This window comes from Cynocephalus volans, chromosome 6 (genome assembly GCF_027409185.1).
Source record: "Cynocephalus volans isolate mCynVol1 chromosome 6, mCynVol1.pri, whole genome shotgun sequence".
NCBI lineage: Eukaryota > Metazoa > Chordata > Mammalia > Dermoptera > Cynocephalidae > Cynocephalus > Cynocephalus volans.
In genome coordinates, this window is record NC_084465.1 from 23,177,884 (window position 1) to 23,203,647 (window position 25,764).

The 25,764-nt window shown below is 36.7% G+C and overlaps 1 protein-coding gene across 2 annotated transcripts in view; it reads right to left on the reverse strand.

Moving 5' to 3' along the window:
• EXOC4 (exocyst complex component 4) overlaps nt 1-25,764 on the reverse strand; it is a 791,906-nt gene that overhangs the window by 744,070 nt on the left and 22,072 nt on the right. For both annotated transcript variants that reach the window (XM_063100340.1, XM_063100341.1), the window contains exons 3-4: nt 18,021-18,215; nt 1,665-1,849 (exon numbers count right to left, since the gene is read on the reverse strand). In XM_063100340.1, the coding sequence (XP_062956410.1) occupies nt 1,665-1,849; nt 18,021-18,215 (380 nt within the window). The remainder of the gene's footprint in view (nt 1-1,664; nt 1,850-18,020; nt 18,216-25,764) is intronic.

A 25,764-nucleotide genomic window follows, 5' to 3' on the forward strand; every position in this document is an offset into this window, starting at 1 on the left:
TTTGTTTTTTCTTTCAGTTCTGTGCTGGATTATTTGCTATTCACACCATTTATAACTCTGCACTAGAACTAATTTGTTGTCCTTTGCTTCCTTCTAAAATGGGGGAACTTCCTATGGGGACCAGTACTTGAGCTGTGCGGTTGAGCTAAATTGCTGCTTTGCTGCTGATTCCCTAGGGAAGGCTTTTTGTGTAGCTCGGGTTTTAATGCTTGACTTTATAGGTACTTCCGATTCTCGAAAGATCCTTAACTCTGGTCTGGAACTGAGTCTTTTCATTAAACTGCACCCCATGCAATTCTATATTCCTGACTAGTCTCCTCTGAGTGGTCCTTCGCTGATAGGGATGCAGATCAGCTGTCCTTGCTGTGCCCCAGCGTTCTCCCAGTGGTCCTGTCTCCCCCACCACTGGTGCTGCAAACACTTCCCATGGGACGGGCCATGCACCAGTCCATTGCGATGACTCACTGGCCTCTGAGTGGCTCCCTTTTTTCAGCTGTTCTGGCTCCTCACTCCTATGTGGGTCCACAAGAACCCTATTAGTGGTTTTGCTGGCCTGGGGGTCACCAAGGCCCTCTTCTCCCCTGCCACCTCCAAGCAATTTCATCCAGAGGGCACAGCTGCAGCTTCTGCCAGCTCCTGCTCTGTGCACAGCTCCAGCCTGGATGTGGATGGGGCTTGAAACTGTCAAGAGTAGTTTTTTCTTTCTCTCTTTGTGGCTTCTCCCACCTTCATGCATTCTTTAGGTCTCTTCTCCTCTTCCGCTGAGCTCTAGTGGCCCCAGCCTGGCTGTTGTTGTTTTTTTATAGTTGTAAATTGGTTGATTTGTGGGAGAGAGTGACGGTGGAGACCGTCTATTCCGCCATCTTGACTGGAAGTCCTCAAAAGAAACATTCTTATCATCAAAGAAAGGAACTTGAGATGGACAGAATTCCCACGCGACCTGGGCTCCTGTAGCCATAAGTCCTGAGTTGGCCCTGCGGCCATGGCCCAGGCACCAAGCGTGCAGGGCAGTACCCACCCCATGGCTATTTTAAAGGAATATTGGAAGGACATGTATCATACACAGCTATGTGATATATGTTAATAACACCAGTGTTATACATCTTAAGATCTAGTCTTATTCCCTACCATGTCTACACCAACCTAATGCATTTCTTGAGTCTACCTAGGCCCTTAAACATAAGGTTATGCTACAGCCAGCCATTGGATGAAAGAGAAGTATTCTCTCTGAACCTTTCCCGAACCATTCCAGAAAGAGGATTGTCTAAAGTTAAACATAACCCTAAGTAACAAAGAATCTTATAACTTCAGTTCATGCACCCATATTTCTTAGGCTGCCTTCACTGTCCAATTTAAGGATTTTTCTACTTCCTTCTGAGATATACCAGTGTCTCTGAACAACTATATAAGAGGCCCACAGTAAATGTTTCTTATTTATTCTTAAAGAAGAGGACTATTATAAATGCACAATAAATGAATGAACAAACTTTGAATGTCAGCCTCTTAAAACACAGAGTATTTGTTATTATAAAACCACCTTCAAGTTTCAAAGACAGTACATTAAAGGAAAAGTAAAAAAACTACAATATTCAAGAAAACACAGAATAGTCCTTATAATACCACACTGCCATAAGACACTGTGGCAAAGAACCTCTTTAACCGACCTCATTTTCCCTTTTTCCTTGTTACACTGCACAACTCGGCTGGTGGATTTGATATACAGGTGCCGGTGCAGTTCATCTATGAGAACCAAGTGGAGGTTCATCTTCTTGCTGTGAAGCTCCAACCTAAGGTCACTCAGTCCTTCCACCTGGAGCAGGGGGCCCTCCAAAGACTCGACTGCTGACACCTGAAAAGAGGGAAAAAAAAGAAAGTTAAGTACAACTAAGTAACCTAGCAATACTATAAATAAGACTATTTTTTAAAGGTACTATCAAAAGGGAGTCTATAAGAACCTTATCAGCATATATCAGACTTTGCAGAATATAAAGTGGATAGGCCTAGTCCTGCCCTTAAAGGGTTTATCATCCAAGAGATAACGCTAAAGAAAACAATCTTGTCAAAGGTAAACACGAAGGTATGTAAAGCATCACGACAAAGCTGTACATACTATTTATTCCCATACACATTGATTGTCAATGGACACATGTAAAGAGACCTCCCCAATTAAATGATTATATCACTCATATTCTCACAAGAACACTACGCACTAATGGTTTAAATAAACTTTTAATCAAAGTTAGTCTTTTAAAACTAAGATTAAATAAAAGCACACTGTGAATATTTTAATAATGACTTATTCTCATGATGATTGAATCAAAACTTGGTTAGCCTATGTCACATGTGTGTCTACAAAGGGTCAGGCTCTCTCTCATTCTTTCTCAAACACACATGCACACAGAGGTAAATGCATTTTTTACATGAATGCTACAAGTGTACAACAGTAGTCATCACTTCTCCATGCCCTGATCAGGTTTGATAGAAGAAACAGGATTTGAATGACGAATAGAAAATTAAAAAAGGAGAGAGAGAGATACTCCTAGCACAAAGTGATTTGGGAGATTTTAAAGACAAAGGGATCAAATGAATCAAAGTAGTGTAGGAATGCCTATAGAAGATGAAGGATTCAAGGAAACTGGAGCAACTCACTTTGAAACTCAAAATGATACTGCCAAAAGAGAAAAAAAAAAAACAGGCTGCATGTATGATATGATCCCATTTATTCATGTATGTAAAATTATATTCATGTGTGTCTATATGTATAAAGATCTTATATATTTTTTAAAGGAAAAAAAAAGGAAGAGCATACTCTAGGTACTATTCCTTGGGAGAAAAAAAAAAAGGAAGAGGGAAACATGAAGAATGTAAAAAAAAAAATAATAATAATAATAGAGAAGAGATGACTACAAGTTGAGCTTAGAGGAAAAACAGCACAGCCGAGCTCCCTGAGGATGAATGTGCTATGACTATTCCCTGCTTAGGTTATACTTCTAAATATTCCTAATAGGTACAGAAAAAGGCAGTTAACTAATAATACTTCAGAGTAAAACCATGAAATGTAGGATTTATGGATACAAATAGACTCCTGACAAATAAAGCTTTTATGGAAAAGCAACAGATAATGAAAGCCATGAAACACACTGGTGATCAACAATGTTGAACACAGATCTACAGCAGTCTAAGGAGTCATCTGGGAGTCTGTGGATAGTGAATACAGAAAGCTTTGTAGCTGCCAAATACAAACCACCCTGAAATGGTGAGGAAAATGCAGTGGCTTACCCAGGAACACATCACTTGTTTTGTGATGTGCTATAATCAAATGTCAGTAGCAAATAAGTTTCCTTAAGTTAACCAAGAAAGAATCAAGGAATGGAAGAGTGACAAGCCCTGGGCCAGTTCTGCCCTCTGAAGCCTGCCAGCTCATTTTTACGCTGACTTGCAACTGCCCCTGCTATAAGAGCCCCTGGGCCCTGTGCAAGCTGCCAGCAATTCCAAATGGAAAGGCAGCCTCACAAAATGACCAAAGTGTCCCCAAGGAGGAAAAACAACAACAAATTCATTTACACTTATGCCCTAAAATGGATTTTAACCCAGGTCTCTAGCACAGAAAAGAGGATGCATTAACCTTTGGTGACATCAAGATCCAGAAAATGAAAAATAATTTGGTAAACCACTGGCCCATCATGTTGCCTTATCCCTTAAGGTAATTAAATCCAGCTGAGATGTTTAAGCTTAAAAACCACCCATCGCACATCCACACTTGGTTTGTAGAAACTTGCATGAAGATTTTTAACCCAATCAGTTCATGTTCCTAATACAAAATTATATGACAATGTGAACTTTCAAAGTCACAAAATTAAAAAATTTCAGGCAAAGCATTTAGCACAGTGCCTGCCACACACTGAGTGCCTACTGAGATTACTTTTAACAGTACCTATTTATTCTGTGAATAAAGAAACCTCAGAGGGTATTTCCAACATATTTTAATACAGCATTTTCAGTAAGTGTTCTTTCCTTCATTGAACCATTATAACCATTTAAATAATAAGCTTCCTGAATATGTTTCCTTGGTCTGATATACATGTACATTTAACATAAATAGAATCAAGGGTAGTCTTAGAACTTCAAATCCTTGAAAACTTTACCAAAAGACAATAGAAAATAGTATCTTACTTCTCTAAGAAAACACAGTGCTTTATTTTCTGGCCTTCACTTATTAACAATCTTGTAGAAAGCCATAGTTATGGATGCTAGGCAAGGTCATAGTCTTCCCCTACTCTTACTAACTGGTACTCTCAAGCCAATTTGAAGAAAATAGTTGTCAATAAAACATTTGATCTCTAGAACATCAGTTTTAAAGGCTGACATTATCTTATCTGGTTCTAAGTAGCTTGTACCATAAAGTTCACACATAAAAGAAAATCTGGTGAGGCAGCAGTCAACCCATAGACCATCACTGCCAATTAATTCAGTTGTTGTACTGAGGGAGGGGGCGGGGGGGAGTCTGGTTTCCAGGTACTGACTAACACTTGCGGTTTTAATAAACATTTTTTTAACATATGGGACGTGGTGATTTTATAAATTATTTGACTGTTTTCCAAATTTACTGACTACAGAGCACTTTTGAAATTACACAGGGATGAACCATCAACAGGAATTAAAGAGATGCAGGTGGATTAAAGCAGACAGCAACAAAATGGTCTCACAGGTTAGTTGCTATAAGAAATTATCAAAATCAGGTTCATAAGTGTGACACACAACATTCAATTATATATACAATTAATATATATTAAAATTATAGTACAAGACACAGCAGATGAAAGATCAGACAAGACAACATACACTGTGCAGTGAATTAGTAATTGCTGTCTGTGTATCTATTCACAGATCAAACACCGTGCTTTCATGCCCCAAATGATGTCTAAGAAGACCTAGAATTCTCAGGTATGCCACACCATTTCTTAAAGTTAGATTACTACATAATGGTGAGAGTCAAGCAAATGTACTTGGAATTTTTCTGACATATATTCTTAAAAATAAATTTTGGAGGAAAAAAAAAGATAACAGTAGCAGGAAATTTTTACACAGAACAGCTATTACCGTCTAACAGAATATTAGTGTTCTAGTCAACACAGTTGGAAACTGCTCACGTAGATAACAGAAATCTGTTTAAGAGTTGAAAATGAATATTTTCTCTAAAATTATGAAGATAAGCAAACATTTTCAAAATGTTTTAACACATGAAATTGAACAGGACAGCACATTATGCTATTAGAAACCTATCAATGTTAAGAAAACAGAAATTCTGAAAAATGTTCCTGTAACTCAAAAAATAAGTCAAACATAACAGTTAAACTGTACACGATCAAGAATTTAAAAACTTTTGCTTTGAGCTGAGATATAAGTTTACAACAAAGAAAAATGTTTGTAATTAGGAACAACTGTATCCTTAAATTTTATTTCCCAAATGTCTATTTCTCAACTTCATTTTTGTGTAAAATATAGGAAATTATAATTTCATAGTTAAATGATTATCTTCAGCCACCTTACTCAAGCTTATTAGGGAAAAAGATCTAATTTTGTGCTCTCAGATGAACCAATGGAAACATTTTGGAGGAACACCAAAATTGGCCATTCTCAGTAGCTGCTTCACTGAAGAAATGTTGTGAAAGAAACTACAAATCTGGGAAGTGAGACACACAAAGGTAAATGACATTAGTAACCGTCTCTAAAAAGGACTAAGGTTCAAGCCAAAAAAAGGAAGAAAACCTTTTAACTAAACAAAAACCCAACCTGATAACTAAACCATCTGCTAGCTAATGAAAATGCTTATTTTGGCAACTATGTTCCGTAAATATAGCAACTGTACTGCTATTGTTGAGTCCAAAACAAATACGTCCTTCAGGACTCTGATAATTACATGGCTTCAAAATGTTTTATCACTTTTCAATAGGTAACTAAGTCTCCCTTAGGGAAGCTTTTTTCTGGTAAGAGGATATAACCATCCTGAAAATGTTTGTTGTAGCCCAACTTATAGAGGCCATAAAAAGATATAAAATTAGGCTACTCCAGAGAACTGATACCTTCTTCCTTCCTACAAGTATATAAGACACAAGTTAAAAAATAAACTTTTTGGGGCTGGCCCCCTGGCTCACTCGGGTGAGTGTGGTGCTGGTAGTGCCGAGGCCACGGGTTCAGATCCTATATAGGGATGGCCAGTGCGCTCACTGGCTGAGCATGGTGCAGACCACACTGTGCCGAGGGTTGCAATCCCCTTACCAGTCAAAAAAATTTAAAAAATAAACTTTTCGAACAGTCTTGACTAATTAAGAACCTAAAAACTCTTTGGCTAATAACAAAAGAAATCTGCTTTGGAACCCCAGATCTACTTGGTGCTCAGGTCACTTGCCTGCTGCCACCCTGCCCCTGAACTGCTGGAAGGCCCAGCTCCCCCGATGGCCCTCCATCCCTAAGTGTCCACCTTCGGGCTCAAGGAGTCCCAGATGGGCATGAGAAGACTCCAAGTCTCCCTGTGAATGCAGAATGATTCAGACATAACTCTGAGCAAGCAGGGAAGATATTTAACACACACGGACCAAGAATCCCAGATCATTCATTCACCAAACGATTCATTTTACTATACTTTATTTCCCAAAACAGAAATTTTGATCTTCATCAGACAGGAACTGGTAAAACACTGAATGCAGCTTAAAAAAGCAAAACAAACCAAAAAACAAATACAGTATCTTTGGTGTATTAATTTGTATTAATATGAAAATACTGTTTTCACAGGTCAAAATGATCAACTACTGGCTATTTTATTATGGTTCAACCTAACAGTTTTAGGAGCAGGTCTGAAAGCTTTGTTACATCTGGATGTCATAGCACTCTTTGTAGAACATCGTGGCCTCTATAGAATCCTATGTATTTAACTGCATCAGATAAACTAGGAGTAATTTTAATAGTAGAACATAATACTATATCACATGTAGGAGGATACTTTTAAAAGTTCATGGAAAGAGTCGTATTATCTTTCAATCCTATTTTTTTCCATGAACTTTCTGAAATGCAAGCAAGTGAACACATGTTCACAAAATCTCAATTTTTAAATACAAACCTGATAACATCACCCACTTAACTTTTGTTCACAGCATGACACCAGCTACCTTGGGGGCTAGGCTGTCTTCATGCAAAAATGAAAGTAGTGTGGGGCGAGGGAGAATGTGAGGCACGCAAAGGACAATAAAGGGAATCCATTCAAATCTCAGGGATATAGTGAGGGTTTTGGGGAGTCTTGGGGTGATCTATAGGAAAAGCTACCTCTGATCCCAGTTTCACTGGAGAAGACTAAGAAGTACTTTTGGCTCCCTATGGCTCAGCAGCTCAGCTTTGCCACTGCCTGAAGGCCTCAGGGTTATTGACAGTCTGGTACCTTAGACAGACTTTGCAAGATATCTGCATCACAGAGCAAGGCCAAGTGCCTGGAGCAAGAACACGTCACCCCCCCCCCCCAACTCCTCAGCTTGTATGCTAATCAACAGTGATCCAATCAGGCCATCAAAAATGCCCATTCTTAAATCAGTCTGATAATATAATATTGATCAGATCCATCGGGTGCCCATCTCCCTGCGGAAACCCAATACCTATAATGTGGATTCAGCTTGCTCTCACCATTAAAAACAGGATGCTGTCTACCTTCACTCTCCCTTCATTAATGCCAGGGTTATTGCATGTTTTTATTTAATAAACCTTCATCAGCTCAAATGAAGGGTTGTTATTAGTTGAGCTAACAGCCAAATGATAATGCTCCAGAGAGATATCAGTGCTTGTTGGTGCATTAACAAAGAGAGGAGAAGGGCTGAGGTCAAGCACGTGTCAATGTAAATGAGGCAATATTAGGTACTAACGGCTTAATGCAATAGACTGCCTGGGAGATAATGGAATTTACAGGATAAAGCAAATGAGATGAAGTTATTGATAAGTGAATGAAGGGAGGGGGGCCTGTAACATAAAGTGCTGTTGAAGAAAAGGCCTTTTATTTGTGAGTTTCATCTTTAAAGTATCTTCAAACCTATCTTAGAAAACAAAACTCAAAAGAGTTCAAATGTGACCTCGCTTTAAGAAAAATTTCACCCCATTATTGCCATGAAACACAGAGTTGTGCTAAAAGCACACCATTTTATCAAGCTATTCTTAAGCTTTCTTTGGGGTGCCCACCTTTTGGGGGTTTGCTTCCTTCCCCCCCCCCCCAAACATCAGGGCATTTTACCACAAATAATCCATATTTTATTAAAGCAAAAGTCATCTATTTTTCTCTCTCTCTCCTGAAGTAGGGGCAGCCAGGTCTCCCCAGATATTTCATCAGCCCAAGTCTCACAGAATGACAGTTTCTAAGGATGAAATGCAAGAAATTTCTATTGTAAGAGGCCTTTTAAGGTTGTCAAGACTGGGGCCCACTCTAATTTTACAGATTAAAAAAAAAGTGAGACCCAGAATGATACTTTTTTGCACTTCCTTAGACATAGCTTCACTAACTTCATTGTATTATTTTTGAACCCTATACTGTTTTTCCCTCTGTAATCTATTAGGATACAAAGCTAATGGCAATATGCTTTTGTATGATGTAGATACACAGTGAAATGTACGTATACCTTGGGTTAATATTCTGTAGTCACACAACTGTCATTCTTAAACTTTATTTTGCTTCCAAATTACAAAAGTAATACAGGCTCAAACAAGAAAATGTGAAAGACAGAAAGTCATGAAGGAAAAAGATCATCCATATTTTCACTCATCAGATATAATAATATATAATATTTTAACCTGATTCCTTCCAATCATTTTTCCACACAAAGTTTTTACAAAACTAGTTATTTTTAAACATGCTTTTTTTATTTGGCAATGCATTGAGAACATGCATCCCTAAATATCATATAATTTTTAGTGTTTTCAGACTAGCCCATAACATAAATATACCACAAATGACTTAAACTAATTCCCTACACTTAAATCATTGCTAATTTTTTTACTCTCATAAATCTTACTGTCATAAATATCTTTGAACACAGAACAATTAAAATTCTTAATTATTTCCTTAACATAAAATTCTAGAAGTAAAATTCCAAGTCCAAAGTTAGGCACATATTTAGGGTTTCTGATGAATAATGCCAAATTAAGAGCAATATTTGTTATAAATGGCCTTATAACAGACCTGATAACAATTACTTTTCTGATAAAATTAAACTATACCTAACACCTTATAAGAAAGAATTATAAGGTGTTGAAAAAAAAAAAAAAAACTTACAGAAGAAGCTCAGAAAAAAACCTTCTTTGTCCCTAACCTCATGGTCCCTTCAATTCTCAGTTCCCATCAGTTGTCCATAAAGAGAGCATTAAAACCTAGGTTTCGATTCCAAAATGCAAGAGAAGAGACCACTAGGAAAGACATTCTCTTTTAACAAGTGTCCCAAATTCATATATCCCATCATCTATTTGTTACTCTAGGATGAGAAAAAGTTACAGAACAACTCTTCTTAAGAGTTGGCAAAGGAGGTCTCTGAGAATCACTTCAGGCTCACACTTAAACCAAGACAATTTCACCCACACTCTGAAAGAGCCCCAAATCCATTAGAAATGGTCAGCACTTATACATCTCTTTACTAACATGAGCTATTAAAACCCCACAAAGGAATGTGAGAGGAATATGGCTTTTTTCATTTTAAGAGCTAGGCAACCACAAGTAATTAGTATTGGGATGAATCTCAGAGAAAATAGGCCTCTTTAACAAGCTCCTCCTATCTTGTCAGGCCAAGCAAAAGCTACTGATCAAGTATTCTCAGACCATCATCAAGTTGGAATAGAAGGCTCTTATCAATAGCATGGGTTGTCATCAACTGCAATTTACACAAATACCTGGTTCCCATCTGGCCACAAACTAACCAATCAAAAACCAGTTCAAAGAAGTCCATACATGAGGATGAAACCAGAAATATGATAGAGGATGTCAGCAAATGACTTGGGTATTACTCTTGACTTAGATCATTCCTCCTACAGACTCATGTGTAAAAAGACACACACACACATAGTTTATCTGATTAAAACAACATGTGTACATTAGTGATGGGCACACAAGAACAGAAATGCTGCTCAGTGTAAACAAGCCCCCGACTACTGACTTCTTTTTTCCTGGCGCTGAGTATTGGTGATGATGACAATGATGCCTACACCATTTTAAATTTGCATATTGCTTCATATTTTACAGAGCACTTTTCCCATACAATATTTCACGTTTATTCTCACAACCATCCTATAATATAGATGGTAAATATTTGTATATCCATCCACTCTACAGATAAGGATACTAAAAAACAGGGAGAGAAACTGATTTCTTTGTCTAAGCTCACAGAACTGATGAGTTGTTGAGTCAGGACTAGAATTAAGAACTTCTTGCTTTTAAATCTATTTTGTTTCCACTATGCCACACTGTACATAGCCACCACTTGTCAATTAACAAATTTGTGCCCCAATCTCAATCCATTAAGTCCCTACAACAAGTCAGATAAGAACCCCCAGCAAAGATTCATAAATCAGCATCAAGATGACAGCTCTGAAGAATGCCAAGTCAGTCCAAACCTGGAGAATCATCTACTTTAACTATAAAACTAAACTCATTTTTACCAAAGAGACAGGCTGTATAATCAGAATGAAAGCCAGTTACTCATCAGCTCTGTCCTAAGACTACAATACAGGATAGCAACAAAGCAACTTCAAACAATAACATTCTAACATTCTTACACAATACTTGGTCTCTAACTACTCAGAGTTGGAGTTAAATGAAGGCAAGGCTCTTACTCCCAAGCTATAACATGTACCAATAGTTCAAAATCTGCCTGCATATTGGCATCACCTGAAGAATGTCAAAAACTACTGAAGCTTACGGCCCACCCACAGAGATTTCGATTTAACCTGTCTGGGATATGGCCTGGGCTTTAGGATTCTTGAAAGATTACCTAACATGCAGTTTGGAAATCACTGCCCTACAGCCAAACAAGCCAAATGAAAATTGCTAAACCTTGTAAGGTTTAGTGCAATAAAATAAAATTTCTATTGGCTTTAAAATAAAAGAGGCAAATGAATAGCAGATTTTAAAAAGCAAAATAAAAAAGAAAGAAAGCTAATATAATAACCAGGTCCCTATCAAACAGTCTGGTTTTTAGAAACCCCAGGCTTCAATAAATATAAATAAAAAGGGCTTTGAGCAGCATGAAAAATGGTTGCTACAAAGTCCTGACTTTTATTCTATATGAGAAAAATAAAGCTGCCACAAACTAACTCACTTAATTTTGGACACAAAAACTAAAGTTACTTGTTTAATAACTTTATTTTTGGCTTTTCCTAAATCTTTTTGAAGAAGATCAGAAGTAGGTGCTTCAGGGAATGAAGGGGTTTCAAATGCAGCCACAGCTGACCACCCTATTTAAAGGGCAAACCACACTACCCAAATCGCCACCCCTAGAATTCCTAGTCTACCTTTCTTACCATATTTTTCTCCATTGTACTTATCATCATATGAGACACTGTATTTGTTCACGTCTGTCTCTCCCTATTAGCATGCAATCTCCTTCAAGGCTAAGGCCACCTTCCCAGGCACACACACCAACAACAGAAGTGATCCACAATGCATCATCACAGGTGAAATACCCAATTATTTCTTCATCTATCAAAATATGCGCCAGATTCTCTCCTGATAAATTATTAGTGTAGAATGTTGGCCTTGGTCTTTCAAATTGATATTCAACATTAGGAGCAGATGGGCTTTAGCAACAGCTATTTCATTACTGATCACTAATACATTTTTATCATGTTGTGGAGAAATTTATAAGGAAAACTGGAACATTTTTGCACAGTCACTGAACCACTTTCAGGTTAAGTCCAATAAGCCCGCTAGAATGTTCCAGCTCCTAGTATTTATAGAGCTTTCACCTCGATACCATCCCCAGAGTAATGACAAACAAGAGTTCTGTGAGAGCTCAGAAACTTTCAAGCCAAATAAAAGGGATGTATATTTTGGCCCCTTTTTTTCTTACTTGTACATTAATCATTTGGTAGTGGGTACATGATCACCCCTTCCTTGTCCATAAAGAAGAGAAAATAAGAGTAGTCTGTTTGCTCCTTTGACCATAAAAAAGGTGGACTAGTCTTTCATTCAGGTATATGCCCTACTTCAACTCTTTTACTAGCTCAAAATAAGTAAAACTCTAGAACAGTTTTTTAGATTATAACATTGCAGCAATCAACATATCCTTTCCTACAGTACCAGTAAAAAAGAAAAAATAATAATAATAATTATAAACAACATTTATAAGAACTTACTATGTACACTGTACATACTTGAGGTACACAGTTTTATATTTCATTTAATCCTTTCAACAACCCTTAGGGGTATATATTATTCTTAAGTCCAACTTTCAGCAAAGATAAATAAAATAATTAGCCACAAGTCATCCAACTTAGTAAGAATTAAAAGAGGGATTCAAGCAGAGGTCCATCTGATTCAAACTAAGACCCTTGCTGATATTCACAAAGCATCAATGCTACCCAATAATTAAAGGATCTCATAAACGGAAAAAACTATAAATATACTCATTTTTAATATAGGATCTTAGAAAACTATTCAATTAAATAAGTGCCTTACTCTCTTTATCCCAGATATGGCCACATTTTCACAATGGAAGTGAAATAATTCCACCACACCATTCTCTCAGCAAAGCACTCTGAGATCCCCGGGGAAGAAAGCAGCTATGTAAATATGTTATTATTATAATTATCATAATAATCCTTATCTGACTATACAGCTAAGGATTATTTTGAAAAAGGAATATAAATAAAGAAAGACAAAATTATTAAGAGACATTCAAAATCTTTACAATTTCAGGAAGCCTTAGAAATGAAAAAATTATTTTAGTCACAAGCCTTGTGACTGTCAGCTAAAGTGCTTCAAAACTACTCGTAGTGGCTTGGTTTCCACAGACTGAATGTAATTCTGAATTGACTTCTATGGGCTGATAAATCAGAACTTGTGTAAGTGGTTTTCAAAGCTCATCTGTGCAATTTCAGTTTGATGCAGACCTCTACACAAATTTTCTGTTTAAAAAAAAAGTTTATAAAAATTTTAACTATCATGAAATACCTTCCTGGTTAGCTCATGCCACTGGGAAGAATCTACTATTCTTATATTAATAATTCTTCCCAGAATTAATCAGTCATTGTACATTAGAACCAGCAGCTGGAGTGTTCTGAGTGATAATGAAACCTGTAACAAGGCATCCTCAGCCGTCTTTTCAAGACAATAAGGGAATTAAAATTTCAATTTAAATGCAGAGGTTTGAAACACGCTTCACTGGCAAAATTACTTCAATTAATGTGAGTGGAATACAAAGGACAGACTGCAGAAATGTGATGCAGCAACCAGAAATTATGTCATTAATGTGCTTGCATCAACCCAGCACAATGACTGCAAAGGTCTAATTTAAACCGTACATATCACAAAGCTACAGGCTACAATATTAATCAAGTCTCTGATTTCAATGTGATGGATACAGCCTTCTTGTTGGATCACTTTTTGCTTTTCATAAGCCAACAGTAACTGTTTATACCTTGAAGAGGGAAACAGAAGGCCAGGCCTATTTGTGGACGTTGTCTGTCATGACAATTTAATTATTTTATGCAATACTTGGGTTATCATACCGAAAGAAGAAATAGATATCCTACACAGAAGCCAAGCCTATAGCTACCAGAGACCAGTTTGATGGTAAAGCAGGAAAAGCAGGGGCTGACAAGGGCCCTGGGTTACCTCTGATTTATTTATTCTGGATTTATATACTCAGTAGAGAGATTAAATGAGTATGCATCTGCATCTGCACCTGCCTTAAAATGGAAATGAAAAATCTTTTGACAAACAAATCCAAGGTAATCAGGGGGTTTTGAAAGACTAGATTGTTTTGTCTTCACTTTCCTTCAATGTCTTTTAGCAAAGATTTTCATTTGGACCCTTAAGATGCCTTAAGTAGATTTTACTTCTAACAGCAAGCACATAAACATGGGGAAAGAAAATGTGATTATTTTTCATACGAAGTCCAATAAAAAAGCAATTATTGGGCTTACTACTCACTCTTATATACAAAAGACCAAGTTGAAGAATATTTCCAACCTTTCAAGCATACTATAATGCTACCTCCATGAAATTTTTGCATATTAGAGTATACAAAACACTGGTGACTGGGATATTCCAACTCCCTAGATCATGTGAAGCAACTACCTTATCTATAAAATGGCAATGATATCAGAAACCTATCTCTCATAGGGTTGTTGTGAGAATTAAGTGAGTTAACAAATGTAACATACTTAAAATGGTACCAGCACATAGTAAGTGCTGCATACATATTAGCTATTGTTATAATTGATATTGTGCATTTAAATTAATTTAAAGGTTAGAAACTAGACAACCTTGCCATAAAAACAAAAAACAAAACAACTAACCTAACCTGAGGAGCAAAGACTGACCAGAGCTCCTAGAAAAGAAACACCTTTTTTTTTCTCATGTGCTGGTATTAAAGTCTTGAAAGTTATTCACCTGGCTAATGATTTGTGAATTCTGACTATATGAACTGAGCTATGCTAGGTACAGGGCAGACAAAAACAGATAACATGCAATGACCTACCCTCAATGACCTACCCCACAAACAAAAGCAATTATATCATAATGAAATACATGCAGCTTACGGACAAGCATCTTGCTATCTGGGACATTCAGAGAGTTGATGAGATTTGAGCCAAGTCTTAAAGAATAAGTTATCATTTTCCAGGTAGACAGGATTGGGATCAGTTCAGGGAAATATATGATCAATTAAAAAAAATCTATTACATCCTATACAGCAGAAACAAATAAGAAGAAACTGTAATTAATAAAGAGCTACTGTTTTTAAAAGCAACAAAAAATATATGATGCCCAGAAATAAATCTAACAAAATACATGTAATACCTCTAAGAAATATATTACTAAGCATTAATAAATGACATAAATGAAGACTTCAATAAATGAGAGGCATATCTTGTTCACTGATAGGAAGACTCTATATTGCAAAGATAGAAATTCTCTTAAATTCAATCAAAATCCCATCACAATTTTTGTGGAACTTGACGAGCTGATACTAAAATTCCTGTGGAAGAGTAAAAAGCCAAGAATTCCTGAGACAATTTTGAATAACAAGATGAGGGAATGTCTTCACCTCCTATTAAATAACAAGATGAGGGAATGTCTTCACCTCCTATTAAGACATATTATAAAGTTATAGTAATTAAAACAGCATGATTTTGGTGCAGGTACAGACAAGACCAATTGAACAAAACAAAGAGCTCAGAAACAGACCCACGCATATGTGAAAACTTGGTATGTGACCAAAATGGTATTATAAATGAGTAGAAAAAGGATTCAATAGTCTGAGCCAACTGACTATATAGAAGAAAGATAAAATTAGATTCCTAGTTTGTAACATGTATAAAAATGGATTTTTGATGGATTAAAATAAAAAACATACGAGATTCTCTTTATGACAATGGGATGGGAAAAATTTCCTAAAACAAACATCACATAACATAAATGAAAAAGATTGAGAAATTTTATTTCATTAAAATTTAAAATTTCTTTATACAAACAAATGATACCATAAACAAAGAACAGATGCTCCTCAACTTACAATAGGACTATGTCCTGATAAACGATCATAAATCAAAAATATCGTAAATCGAAAATGCATTTAATACCCCAATAAACCCATCGTAAAGTTGAAAAATCGTAAGTCAAACCATTGTATCTCCAGATGCTCTTCAACTTACAAAACCCCATCATAAAGTCGAAAAATCCTAAGTCAAGTCATCACAAGCTGGGGACTGTCTATAAAAAGAGACTTTTCTCACCAACTAGGAGAAGATATTTGCAATCCATCTAACAGACAAAGGATTTGTATACAGAATATATAAACAACAACAAATAAACAAGAAGGAACAAAACTCCTGGGAAATGTATCTCATACACTCACCTTTTTCTGAAGGTAACTGCTCTTCTTCCTCACCCTACCCCGCCACCACCCCAACCACAAGGTTTTGGTTAGAACTGATGTTCACAGTACCCACTCTGGCTGAATCTAGGTCCTAATCCCGGATTTTTTTTTTATTAGGAAAAAAGATTATTTTCTTCTGCAAAACTGTAAAGCCTATACCCCTTTTTCTCCCCCAACACCCAACTCCACCCCCCACACCCCCCCACAAAACATAGAAGAGACCAGTCTACAGTAGAACAAAGAAGACATGCAAAGAGAACATAGAGGTGGCATTCCACACATACTCCTGTCTGTTTAGCAGACTGGTTACATGACTCAAGAAATTCTTTTTTACCTAAGCTAGCTAGAGTTGAATTTCTGTAACTTGCAACCAGTAATTTAAAGAAATTATTTAATGAGGTCCTAAAGAAAAATAAGTTTAAAAAAAAAAAGGGAGGACAGTATTCATTATCAATTAGCCCTTCAGTAAATAAATCAGCCCTTAAGTAGTAAGAACATAAAACAAAAAATCTGGATTCCTAAAATGAACATAATTAACACAGAAATAAATTCTAACAACCTATTTTAATATATGGCACTTACTTAAAAGCAGGCTCACTCCAAAAATCGTGATTCAAATAGATGTGTATATGCTACACAAATATATATATAAGCTTAACTATTCTGACTTGAACCTTGATAATTTAGCACAAATGTGCATTCCTAATGTGTAAACCAACATTAAAGCTGAAAAGTAATTTTTTTCCGTCAGATACTCTATAGTCATTATTAAGGAAGATGACACTTTGAATAAAATGCTGAAAATAACTAATTCTTTTGCCACTCCCAAGAGCAAACTGTTCTTAATCTCCTTCTACTGTGGAAATTGAGTATTTGGTCCTGTCACATAACCAGATTTTAATATATGATAGAATATCATGGCACTTCTTCCTTAGTTACCAAATTTCCTTAAAAGCCTATTAGGAAGGACTTTCAGCAAAACTCTTCTTAGAAGCCTGAATGAATTAGAACCACTTAGAGCATTTAACCTGTGTCCCCCCCAATTCCCCTCAGTGTTTTTTCCAGTGTTACAGCCAATCTAATTTGGTGAAACAAAGATAAAAGGCTTTTACCTATTGTGGAAAAGAAAATTCAAGTCCAGTCCATCTGCTGCTGAGAGCTTCTGTAGTCCTCAGTCAGCTCTGAATGAGATGGAAGTGGGTGGGTGTGAATGGGGGAGGCAGATAGAGAAACCATCTCTAAGAGCCACAGGCCCTGGGAAAGTTAGGATTATTAGGGAGCAAAACTTGCATTTCTATTTTTTTTATTTTCTTGACCCTCAGCCACATGCAGTACCAATTGCAACCTTCTGGGAACTTACCACTAATTTGAAAAGTGGCAAAACGCAATGGACTAAGACGCTAAAGGCTAGGTTGTGGAGTACTCTTGCTTAACAAAGCTACTTTCAGTATCAGTCCCCCAAAATTATTTTCTTTTTTATCAACTTACAAAGCCCTTATATAAAAATTCCTTCAAAGAATTTGTGGAACACCAAGTTTATAAATCTTCAAAAGTTCTGTCTCATGCAGATTTCATTCTTTAAAATGAGATTCATTAATTATCTTCTTCTGAAGCTAAAAAACACCTCTACTTACAATTCCAACATGATTTAAGTACTGGTTTCTTACCACTATATTTCTTGCCATTGTTCCAAAGGCAGACAATACATAAATAATCATCACCTACCATTTCAAACACTGGAATTAAGAAGAGAATCAGCCAGGTTTCACCTGCAAGGATTTGTGAATCTCAATAGGGCAGTTTGTAATGCGCTACATGCATTAAAGGGTTCAGAGAGAACAAAAGGAAGAAAGTACTTTTACATTTTAGCAGAATGACCTTTAGCACAGGCCACCCTCTTACCAGCATGTCAGTGGCACTGAGATAGTGCTTGCTGGCCATGCACTGTTCCAGCTTTTGAGGCACTTGCTTGATATTCTCAATTTCATCCAGCAGGTTCAGAACATGCTTATGTTCAATTCCTTCAATCCACAGTTTCCGAAGCTCATCCCGCTTGCAGTGCAACAGCATCTTGCATGAAAGCAGATTCTCTTTAACCTACAATAAAACAGATGCAATCTTGGGTAAATCCAAAGCCTTGCCAGTCTAAACCCGTAATCTGGTTAGTATTCCTCGTTGGTACTACTGCATGTAACAGTTCCTAATTTCCACTCCCACTTGTTCCCCTTGGTTGGTCTGCTTCCAAAATTCTAATCCTGGTTTCTAACACTGACTCACTTGGGCACATCTCCACCTCTCTGTGTCTATTTTCTCTCCCATGAAATGAGAAAACTACTCCTACCCTACCTTTGAGTGAATCTAACGAAATTACTGAGGCTAAAGCACTCTGAAAATATGAAGTACCACATAAATGTTAATACATCTCAAAGGGGAATGATTAGTGTGAGAGTCCATGCTGGTATTCTTTCCCCGATCCTTCTTGCAGATTTCCTTTTCAGCTGATAAGGCACTTGGTCCATGCTTCTAACTCTAGAACTCCTGCTGAAGTGTACAACTGAGGAACTGAGCACTCATCTCAACTGACTAAAATAAAAATAACCCACATTTCCAAAAAAGAATAGGCATGTCCAGAGATAATCTCAAAATAAAAGGACATATCAAGGATTTTTTGTCTTTTATTCCAAATAATAAATATTACATAAGATTGTCTCCAGCCATAGAGCTACACACTATAGTGACTAGCATAGACACAATATGATAACATAAAAGGGAGAGAGAGGAGAGGAAGGGGGAGGGGTCGTCATAATGCACAGGATAAGAGTAAGTTTTTATTTTCTGCCTTAATTTAAAATTTTCAGTTTTTACAACATGGAAAAATAAAAAGAACTGTAGCCTTTACACAATTCACAGAACTGCTTTCATTTACTTTTAGCAGTCTTATCATGTATTTTATTTAAGTTAGAGTTCAATATTTATTTACAGTCTTGTTTCTGTGTTTTGTTTAAGGTAAAATTTATGCATGAATGCATCTCGGGTGTACCATTTGATGAGTTTTAGCAAATGCATATGCCTGCATAATACAAACCTTCATCAATATACAGGATATCTCCATCACCCCAGAAAGTCTATCACGTTTTTGACAATTGAAAACCTGTATTCTTCTTCTATGAGATCTTGTATGGTGGTATACATATTCACTGACACTATACTTCTGGTGATTATAAAGCAGAATTTCAACATTTTTCCAACAAGCATGGAAAATATGAAGACAGAATGCTAAGATTAATTAGAAGGCTTCTTGAAAAAACACCTAATCCATTCCTACAACTTTAAGACAACACCTAAATTATACGTCTATGAAATTCTCTCATGTAAAAAAAAGTGCTGAAAAAGAGTACTTTGTAATCTCCCTTGATAGGCAGAGTGGAAAGACTATTAATTTGGGGGGTCATAGACCTCTTTGAAAAACTAATGAAGATGGTTCCAGTTATCTCTATTCCTTCCCGCAATGCCACCAAAATAACAGCAAAGGAATTTCTCTTAAGCATAAAACACCAAGCAAAGAGAGAACAGAGAGAAGGAAACAGCAAATAAGCAATGACAAGAAAACTTCAGAAGCTGGCAAGAAGATGGATGTGGGTAACTAAATTAGCAGACCAGGTTAATCTGAAAATCTTATCCGGGAGTGGGGCTTGCTACCACTGAAATGGAGGCACTAAGTGTACTGAAAGCAAGGGTACAGGGCTAAAACTTCCTACAGGAGTGTTTTTGAGCCCCACTAAGACACATTGACAGGTAATTCCCTCCCCCAAGAATTGGCCAAATCTGGAGTGACTGAATTAGAAAGGATATGGTCTAGGAAATGCCAGGCACAGCTGAGGGGAGGACTGGACAGAAAACAGGAGGATAAAGTCAAAATGGAGCCTATTAAACAGGATGACCCTCAGCCCCTCTGGGCCCTCAGTCTCCTTCAATGGTTAGGCTCCAAGAACACTGGCAGCTTGACTTTGGGCTCAAATACAGGGGACTTAACGGCTTTCGCCTTAGGAAAGCGAAGTGGTCCGAGTGAAAAGACCTGTATTAGATAATGACATTTGAGGTTTCACTTGAAGAAACTGCTGAGTCCCTGGCCCAACCATTGTAGACAAGCCTGATAACATGCCCTGAGCTTCCAATCGGCTCTGTAGTGCCTCCCTCTTACATACAAATGGTTAGCCAAGGATCACCAGAGATTCAGGAAAGTCTGTAGAATGAAAAGACAAGCATTAAAAAAAAAAAAGAAAGAAAGAAAAGAAAAAAGCACTGGAGGGGGGTGGGAGAACAGAAACTATGCAGAAAACAGAATTTTTTAAAACTATAATATCCTTAGGAAAAACAAGAAAAGCTATTACATCAATAAAACGAGGACAGGATTCTATTTTAAAAAATCAAAAAATGAAAAACAACTCTTACGAATTAAAAATATGATAGGAAATTTTTAAATCCAGTAGAAAAGTTAGAAGATACCCTTGAGGAAATCTCCAAACAGAAAAACACAAAATACAACAGATAGGAGGTAAAAGAAAATGAGGGGATTGACCAAGAGGTCTAATACTTGCCAAATAAGAGTTGCAGGGGAGAAAAAATGAGAAAAATGGCATGGAGAAACACACTAATAAAATAATATTTAAAAATCACAGAAAAATAAGACATGAGTTTTCAGATTGATTAAAAGGCACACCAAGAGCTCAAGAAAACAGGGTGAAAAAAGCCCGAGCACATCATTCTGACAGGTAAGAACACAAGGGGTAAAGAGGACAACTTTAGAAGCTTTCAAAGGAAAGAAGAAAAAAACAGGACCTATACAAAGGCTTGTGAATCAGAATGGCATCAGAGGGCCGACCCCGTGACTCACTCGGGAGAGTGCGGTGCTGGGAGCGCAGCGGTGCTCCCACCGCGGGTTCGGATCCTATATGAGGATGGCCAGTGCGCTCACTGGCTGAGCGCAGTGCGGGCGACACCAAGCCAAGGGTTGTGATCCCTTTACCGGTCACGATAAAAAAAAAAAAAAAAAAAGAATGGCATCAGACTTTACTCAATAACACTATAACCTAGAAGACAAAGTAACATACCCTTAAAATTCTAAAAGAATTATTTCCCAGAAAAACTATCAAGTATGAGAAAATAAAAACATTTTCAGACACGGAAAACTGTGAAAAAATAAACATTATGCATCATATTTCAGCAAACTACTGAAGAATCAACACAAGAGAAAAACAGAAGAGAAGAAACATGGGATCCAGGAAAGTAAGAATCCAATGCAGAAGAAAGCTAATAAGACTATTCAGTCATTAACTCCAGGGAAAACAGCAGCAGCAGCAACAAAACTGCACAAGAGAAAACATAATCATAATATACTGTATGGCTTAGATGTAAATACTTACATAGTTATGATAAGTAAGCACTGATTATCTATTTAACCAAAACTAGAATACAACTATATAGAGAAGATGAAAGAAGATGTGACAGGGTGGGGGAAAGAGTGAGAAGGGGACTAAATCTTCATCTTCCACAGCTGGAAGTCAACATGGAATGTAAAAAAAAAATTTTTTTTAAATAGTATAAGCATACTATTAGAAATAGAAAACACTTAAAAAAAAAAAAAAAGCTAAAAGAGTAAAAGTCAGTGCCTATGAAGTGCTGGACCTGGGATGTTGGATGAGGTAGGGGAATCCTGACCTTTTATCATCATTTGTGATTTATTTGACTTTTAAACATATCTCTCAAGGCCATTCCCAGATCCCCTTAGAGTTCTTGGTCTCTGGGTTAAGAACTCTAGCTATTAAATCCATTCCATTTTAAATGTGAGCTAAAATCTACTTGATTTTGATTTCTGATATTCTACTCATATTGCCTTGGTTCTATAATTCTCAGCTTTTTCCTCTATGTGTAATGGTTACTATGGAAACGGTTAAAAATAAATTTTATGTCATACAACACCCAACTAGGCTCTTTATCAAGAGAGTGGGGGATAAACTTACAGAGTGTCAGCAAAGCTTGGCAAACTCCTGTCTGATTGGAAAAAGACCACTACACATTTCACTCTAGGATATATGCAACACAATCAGCTCACTTCTCACTTTTGCTTAGTACACGGAAGGAGATGTAAAAAGGAGGGTAGAATTTGGGGCGGGGGGGCGGAGAGTGGAGAAACACTGGCATCAGGCTGTGTAGAAGAGGAACATCACCAAAATTATTCCCTAAACTGAAGTAACAAAGCTGCAGACATGAGAAGCTACAAAAACTTAATACTAAATTGCCCTGAGGCTTAAGCTTTTTGATTAGAAAGTCACGGTTATGAAGAAATGTTCTTCTAAAACTTTGGGGATGGGATCAGTCAACAACAAAAAGGAAGAAACATGAAGATTCTCAAAAACATTATGCTGATCAAAAGAAGCCAGATGCCAAAAAGGACGTGATATAGAAAGTTCTAAAACAGGCAAAACTAATCCACAGTGATAGGATTCAAAATAGCAGCAGCTTGGAGCAGGATGTGGAAAAGAATTGACTGCAAAGAGGCAGGAGGGAATTCTGTGGGGTAATGGGGAAACATTCAAGAATATATATGTTTGCCAAAACTCATTGAACTGTACTCTCAAAATATGTGCATTTTACTAAATGTAAATTATACCTCAATAAAGATGGGGAGCACAGCCATTATGGAAAAACAGAATTAAAAACAGAACTACCATATGATCCAGTAATCCCATACTGGGTATATAGCTAAAGGAAATGAAATCAGTATGTCAAAGAGATATCTGTGCTCTCACGTTTATTGCAGCACTGTTCACAATAGCCAAGATCAACCCAAGTGTCCATCAACAGATGAATGGATAAAGAAAATGTGGCATATATACACAATGGGATATTACTCAGCCTTGAAAAAGAAGGCAATCCTGTCATTTGCAACAACATGTATGAACCTTGAGGACATTATGTTAAGTGAAATCAGCCAGGCACAAAAAGACAAAATACCACATGATCTCACTTACATGTGGAATCTAAAAACGTTGAACACATAAAAGCAGAGAGTAGAAAGGTGGTTACCAGGGACTCGGGGTAGAAAGGGAGTGGTTGGGAAGATGTTGATCCAAAGACACAAACTGTCAGTTAGACAAGTGGAATAAATTCAAGAGATCCGTTGCACAACGTGGTGACTATCGTTAATAAAAATGTATTGAATACTTGAAAATTGCTAAAGGAACAGATTTTAAGTGTTCTCGCTACAAACAACTGGTAAGTATGTGAGGTAATGAATATTTAATTAGCTTGATTTAGCCATTCCACAAGGAATACATATTCCAAAACATCATGCTGTACACCATAAATATATACAATTTTTATTTGTCAATTTAAAAAATTTTAAATAATGAAAAGGGTGTTTTTTTTTAATGGACCAGGGGAAAAAGGGCTATGTCCATCAATGAATAACATTCAAATGTGAGAAACATACCAAATTACACCTAAACGCTCATGTCTCAAATCTCTGTTCTACTGTTATAAATGTGATGGCACTATTTTCATTCCTTTCTATTTAATTTACACATACAATTAAGATTGAAAAATTACATTACTTTCTCTTCCTCTTCAAATCCATAAAAAGACAAGTTGTTCAAAATATAGCATTAAGTACAGAGACAAGTTTCCTTTGCTTCCTCAGAATTTTAGTAACTACACAGTTGCTTCTAATCACCAGTTCAGAAACACAGCAAGATTTTGTTTCAATACACAAGAACTGCAAGTCACTCTAATTAGGGACTATTAGAAAAAGAGAAAATAGGGAAAACAGGGCCCAAGAGGCTATCCTGAATAGAAATGTGAGATGATACAGACCCCAGAGAGAGAGAGACTTTTGCTACCCTGCCTTGGGAAAGACAGAGAGATTAGGAAACTCATTGGAGACTTTGAATGACACTGCTTTAGCATTTGTGCCAGTAGGAGCAGAGATATACATAAGATGGGCTGATGGATACAGGCCCAGGGGAGGTGACAGAAGGCTATATAACTTTTAAGCCATTAAAATCAGAAAAGTACTGAATGTGGATCAAGGAGAAAATAAACAGGGGAACTGTCTCTGAGTATGCATATTATCTATAATAAAGCACCACAAATGTGTAGCAACTCATTGAAACTGAAGACTAGAATTAGTCCAAGCAAGAAATGGTAAATAAAAATCAATATAATGGTCAACATTATTCTTAATTTTAAAAGTACAAAATATTGTGATCTTTTTTTTTCATTTTTTGGTAGTAAAAGTATATCTACATATAAGGGCTTTCATAGGTTTTCTGCTGTCACTAGTGTCCAACCCAATTTTTTCCACAGTCTTATAGGAGTGCCGAGAAAGAACTTCAGAAACACACTCATTCTTCTGTTGAAAAGCCCTTTAGAAATATAAATCATTTAAAAATTATCCCCAAACTTTTATTTCCCATACTTTTTTTCCCCTTAGTTTTTTTAGCTGCCATTCTAAAGTGGTAAGTTCTCTGAGAGATTCCCCTCAACCTGTTCTGGGGGCAATACCTTCCTTTTAAGTTGCAGGGTCTGGACGCAGTACACAGATACAGATACAGTTTAACTTAATAGAAAGATGACCTCATGGTTCTTGTAACTGCATCAACACACTCCAGATTACTGCCTACCTTTTAAATTATGCTATCTCATTACTGCCTGCTGTTTAGCATGTTCATTTCTAGAAACCTGAGTCTTTTTTCCCCTTCTGATATAAGCAGCTAGGATTTTCTATCTTATGTTTGGGCTGTAAATTACCCTACCAAAACCATGTTGCTCTGCTGTACCATTTTTAATGCTAATTAAGGCTATCCTTTATTCTAATTCTACCTTTCAAGGTATACTTTCATGTGAAAGCCAAAAAATTATTTTAGGTAAATGTTAAGAAACAAATGTTGCATTACTCGATGATTAAGCCCTAACAACTTCACCTGAATAATCACATACAGTTATTTCCAATTACAGACAAGAAAAATGAGTTTCAGAGCTTGATGTAGCACCAACAAGGCAGCCAAAGCTGGGGTGAAATGGTGTTTGTGCACACATCACAACAGAGCCAAGTATCTGTGCCCTCCCTTCAGCCTACCCTGCTCTTGTGATAAGCATTAAACTAACTGCTTAGTACCTTTAAAGAAACCTGAGGTCATCTCATCCATCTAGTACACCATGGAGAAACACTCAAATTCAAACATCAACAAGCATCACCTATACAAGCCCAAGTCCCTACCTTGTATCAACTCATATTCATATATTTTGATGCTGCTCCTATAAAAGACACTCACTATAAGAGACATTGGCAGATTTTGAAGTTTTCTAATGCAATAACCAAGTTTGACCAATTTTACACTGTATTCAACAGCAATAGAACTGACCAAATATTTTACTTACTGTCCACATAACTTGACCTGACCAATCATACATGATATTTTATTTGCACATTTTTTTAATTAAAAAAAAAATTCCAAATGGACTCAACCAATGTAGAAAAGTTTGGACCATGTGGGAAGAGAGTCAAATCCATCTGTCAGCTCAGATTTATCCTCAAGGACATAGATTCTACCAATACAACATAAATTGACATCTGAAAGTAATGTCA